At 46.2% G+C, this 4877-nt stretch overlaps 1 protein-coding gene across 1 annotated transcript; it reads right to left on the bottom strand.

Annotated features, from left to right (window-relative positions):
* Window positions 1–3897: 3897 nt before the first annotated feature.
* On the bottom strand, window positions 3898–4677 carry LOC107460918 (uncharacterized). Its single transcript, XM_016079343.1, has one exon. It carries the CDS (start codon window positions 4675–4677, stop codon window positions 3898–3900), a length of 780 nt encoding a protein of 259 aa, XP_015934829.1.
* Between the last annotated feature and the right edge of the window lie 200 nt (window positions 4678–4877).

Raw genomic sequence — 4877 nt, 5'->3', positions numbered from 1 at the left:
TATTTTAAATTTCAAACTGAGGGTGGTTACTAGGTTCCTATCCAAAATTTCAAAAATTCTAATCTTATCTCCTAATTGATTTTCAAACTTCGAAGTTTAATTTTGTTTCTAGAAGGGGTGGTTGTTACATTATCACCCCCGTACGAAAAGAATTTATCCCCAAATTTCATGTCTGAACTTGGTCGATAAGGGTCGTCTTAAATAACTTAGGGGTCTTACTGGAATTTCCTATTGTTATGGAGAAAAGAAGATCCTCACCATGATTGTTACCTGTAAATAAGTTTGGAAACTTCTGTCTCATGTCTGCCTCTTTTTCCCATGTGTAGTCTCTGGAATTGCCGCTACCCCATGCCACTTTTACCAGTTGTATCGTCTTGTTCCTTAGTTGCTTCATGCTTCTGTCTACAATCTCTACGGCTGGTAGTTCAAAAGTCAGGTCGTCTTTGAGTGTTACATCCTCTTGTTGCAACACATGGCTTGGATCGTGCTGGTATTTTTGGAGTTGGGACACGTGGAACACGTTGTGTAGTCTTGATAGATTTGGTGGTAGGGCAAGCTGGTATGCCGACTTTCCTATACGCTGGAGGATTTGGAATGGACCCAGGTACCGGGGGCTTAGTTTTCGTACCTTAAGAGCCCTCCCTACCCCGGTGGTGGGGGTGATTTTTAGGAATACGTGATCGCCTTCCTGAAATTTGAGGGGTTTTCTTCGTTGATTTGCATAACTCTTTTGTCGACTTTGGGCAGTGCGCATTCTTTCTCTTATCCTCTTGATATCTTTTGTGGTCTGTCTTACTAACTCCGGTCCTAAGTAGCCTTTATCTTCTGGTCCGTACCAGCATAAAGGAGATTGGCATCTTCGCCCGTACAGTGCCTCATATGGTGCCATCCCGATGCTACCATGGTAACTGTTGTTATAAGCAAACTCGATCAGTGGTAGGTGACTCTCCCACTTCCCTGGTCTGTCCAGGACACAAGCTCGTAACATGTCTTCCAACGTCTGGATGGTCCTCTCCGTTTGTCCATCTGTTTGCGGGTGGTACGATGTGCTCAGGCACAATTTTGTCCCGAATGCCTTCTGCAGTGCGTTCCAAAACCTCGAGGTAAATCTTGGGTCTCTGTCCGAGACTATGGTTGTTGGTACCCCATATAACCTCACGATCTCTTTGATATACAGCGTGGCTAGTCTTTCCAATGAGTCGGTCGCCTTAACTGGTAGAAAGTGGGCAGTCTTTGTAAGTCGGTCCACGATGACCCATATAGCGTCACGCCCTGCTTGAGTACGAGGTAGTCCCATGACGAAATCCATCGATATGTCCTCCCATTTCCACTCTGGGATGCCAAGGGGTTGCAATACCCCTGATGGTTTCTGATGTTCGATTTTTACCTTCTGACAAACCAGACATATATTCACGACTGTAGCTAAATCCATTTTCATCCCTGGCCACCAGAACATCTTTTTCAAATCATGGTACATCTTCGTCATGCCAGGATGAATGGTAAAATCTCCTTTGTGGGCTTCTTCCGCAATCTTGCTTTGAAGATCGCCTTCCTTTGGGACACAAATTCGTCCTTGGTATCTCCACACCTTGTCCTCTCCTTCGGTGAAGCCTTTCAATTTTCCTTCTTTGACAAGGCGCAGGGTTTCTTGAAAATCAGGATCGGAACTCTGTGCCTTAGTTATTTGTTCTTTGAATTGACTTGCCACTGTTAGGTGGTTCAGACGTATGCTTTTTGGAGCGAGGGTGACTTGTAAGTTCATGTCTCTGAAATTCTTTATCAACTCTGCCTCTTTTATCATTAGCCATGATGCCTTGAGTACCTTCCGACTCAGAGCGTCAGCCACCAAGTTAGCCTTTCCTGGGTGGTAATTTAGAACAAAGTCATAATCTTTAAGAAACTCCATCCACCTCCTTTGTCGCATGTTGAGTTCCTTCTGGTCGAACAGGTACTTTAAGCTCTTATGATCGGAGAATACTTGAAACCCAACTCCATACAAATGATGCCTCCATGTCTTCAACGCAAATACTATCGCGGCTAGTTCAAGGTCGTGAGTTGGATAGTTGGCTTCATGGGTCTTCAGTTGTCTTGACGCATACGCCACTATCTTTTTGCATTGCATTAGTACGCAACCCAATCCTTGTCCTGAGGCATCGCATTAAACTTCGAAGGCCATGTCGGGGTTAGGTAAGGCTAGTACTGGGGCGGATGTCAAGCGACACTTTAACTCCTGGAAGCTTCTTTCGCAATCTGGCGTCCAAGTAAACGGGGTATCCTTCCTGGTTAAACGAGTTAACGGCAGGGCTAGTTGAGAAAACCCTCTTATGAACCTTCTATAGTAGCCCGCCAATCCTAAAAAACTCCTTATTTCTGTGACTGACGTCGGCCTTTCCCAGTTTAGTACCGAGTCTATCTTACTGGGATCTACTGATATTCCGTTGCTGGAAACCATATGTCCAAGAAATTGTACCTCCTTCATCCAAAACTCACACTTGGATAGTTTCGCGTACAACTTTTTCTCTCGAAGGGTCCCCAGTATTACACGCAAGTGCTCCCTGTGTTCTTCTTCTGTCTTGAAGAAAATTAAAATATCATCTATGAATACCACCACGAAACCGTCGAGGTAAGGTCGAAAAATTCTATTCATGTAGTCCATAAAGACGGCGGGGGCATTGGTCAACCCAAAAGACATTACTGTGAACTCGTAGTGTCCGTATCTCGTTCGAAATGCTGTCTTTGGAATGTCTTCCTCTCTTACCCTTATTTGATGATACCCTAATCTCAGGTCGATCTTTGAGAACACTGTTGCACCTTGTAGTTGGTCCATTAAGTCATCTATTCTTGGGAGGGGATACTTGTTCTTCACCGTGATTTTGTTGAGTTGCCTATAGTCCACGCAGAGATGCATGCTGCTGTCCTTTTTCTTCACAAACAATACTGGAGCTCCCCAGGGAGAGGCACTTGGTCGGATGAATCCTTTTCGTAGCAGCTCCTCTAGTTGGTTCTTCAGTTCAGTGAGTTCCAATGGAGCCATCCGGTAAGGGGCTATGGAGATTGGCCCTGTCCCAGGCATCAGTTCTATGGAGAACTCAACCTCTCGTGTTGGGGGAAACGAGGGTATATCTTCGGGGAAGACATCTGAAATGTCTTGTACTACTAGTATCTCACAGAACTCCTAATGGGAATCTGCTTTTACCGAGTTTAGCAAGGCATATCCTTGCCTTGTACGTGTGTCTTCGGAGGATCTTGGAAGATCACGTGTGTCTCGTATGGATTGAGAAGGGAAGATGACTTTTCTCTCAAAATAATCCAACAAGACTCGGTTTTCGTTGAGCCAATCCATTCCTAGGATGATGTCTAATCCTACTAAAGGGAGGCACACTAGGTCAGCAAGGTATAATCTATCTGAAATGAGGATGCAAACCCTCTGACAAACCCGCTGAGTTTCGACACTCTTACCGGCTGGGGTGGTCACTAGTAGGACATATGGTAGTTTGGTCATGCATAAACTGATTCTACTAGTAGCAGAGAGAGATATAAATGAATGAGAAGCACCGGTATCGTATAGGATAGTTAAAGGAGCTCCATTAATTGTGCACTTACCCTCGATTCGATCTTCTGACTGGTGGGCTTCCTCGCTACTGAGGGCAAAGACTCGTCCTTGACGTTGGGGTGCATCGGCAGAGGGTGGGGGAACTGCTGGACATTCCCTGGCGATATGTCCTGGCTGGAAACACCGGAAGCAGACATTTTGCCCGGCCAGGCACCTGCCCCTATGTTGCTTTCCACACGAGGCACACTCCTTGAGTTCGGTGGCCTTTGGTGAGGTGGCAGTGGGAGGTTTCTGGCGGTTCGTGCCCTATTGAGATTGCCTTCCTGTAGGTCTTCGGCCTTCTTCTACGACAGCTGCTGAGAGAATCCTTGATTCAGCTGCCTTTTCTTGAAAGCCTCGCTTCTTTCTGACGCTAGTTTCTTGGTGCATTCCTCGATCACTTGGCACTTGCTAACAAGGGAGGAGAACTCCCGGATTTCCAGTGGGGCTATTGCGGTTAGGATCTCTGCCCTGAGCCCTCCTTGATACTTCATACATTTCCACTTTTCATCTGGATTAGCCTTATACATTGCGAAAAATTTGCAGAGCCTCTCGAACCTCTCTGTGTATTCTGCAATGCTCATCCTATCTTGCTTCAGCTGAAGAAACTCCATCTTCTTGGACTCTCGAACAGAAAGGGGGAAGTACTTCTTGTAAAAAGCTTCCTTGAAGGTGGCCCAGCTGATATCTGTTCCAGCATCCTCCAACAACCGTCTTGCTCCATCCCACCAAAATTCGGCATCAGCTTTGAGCATGAAGGTAGCGTAATTCACTTGCTGCACCTCAGTGCATGGAAAAATTGTGAATACTTTCTCCATTTCTGTCAGCCATTCCTCTGCCTTATCAGGGTCGAGGGCCCCACAGAATTCAGGCGGACCAATCTTCTTGAAGTTAGCAAAAGTTGTACGGGTTTGTCCCTCCTCTAGTCTGGGAGTATTGGGGTCCCTGCCCCCAGTGGACAGTTGTTGAGCTATCAGAGTAGTGGCTTGGGCCTGCTCCTTCATTGCCTTGGCCATCTCCTTCATGTGCTTTGCTAGGGTTGAGGAGCTCGAGCCTGTTCCACGCGGGCGTCCACGACTTGCCATGGGTCCCCTGTTTATAGATAACCATAGGAAGAGGTTTCATTAGTCATATCTCCTAGGATCGACTTTGCTCTGATACCAATAATGTAACACCCTAAGTTTTATACTATCGTGGAGGTCTTTAAAATAAGGTGCCACACTTGATCCAAGAAAAAGAATGACTTAATCGTTACGTGAGGCAGGAGGAAATACGCGTAGAGCGG

Source organism: Arachis duranensis, chromosome 8, assembly GCF_000817695.3.
Source record: "Arachis duranensis cultivar V14167 chromosome 8, aradu.V14167.gnm2.J7QH, whole genome shotgun sequence".
Lineage (NCBI taxonomy): Eukaryota > Viridiplantae > Streptophyta > Magnoliopsida > Fabales > Fabaceae > Arachis > Arachis duranensis.
The sequence above is the reverse complement of the archived record's forward strand: the minus strand, read 5'-3'. Positions and strand labels throughout refer to the sequence as shown.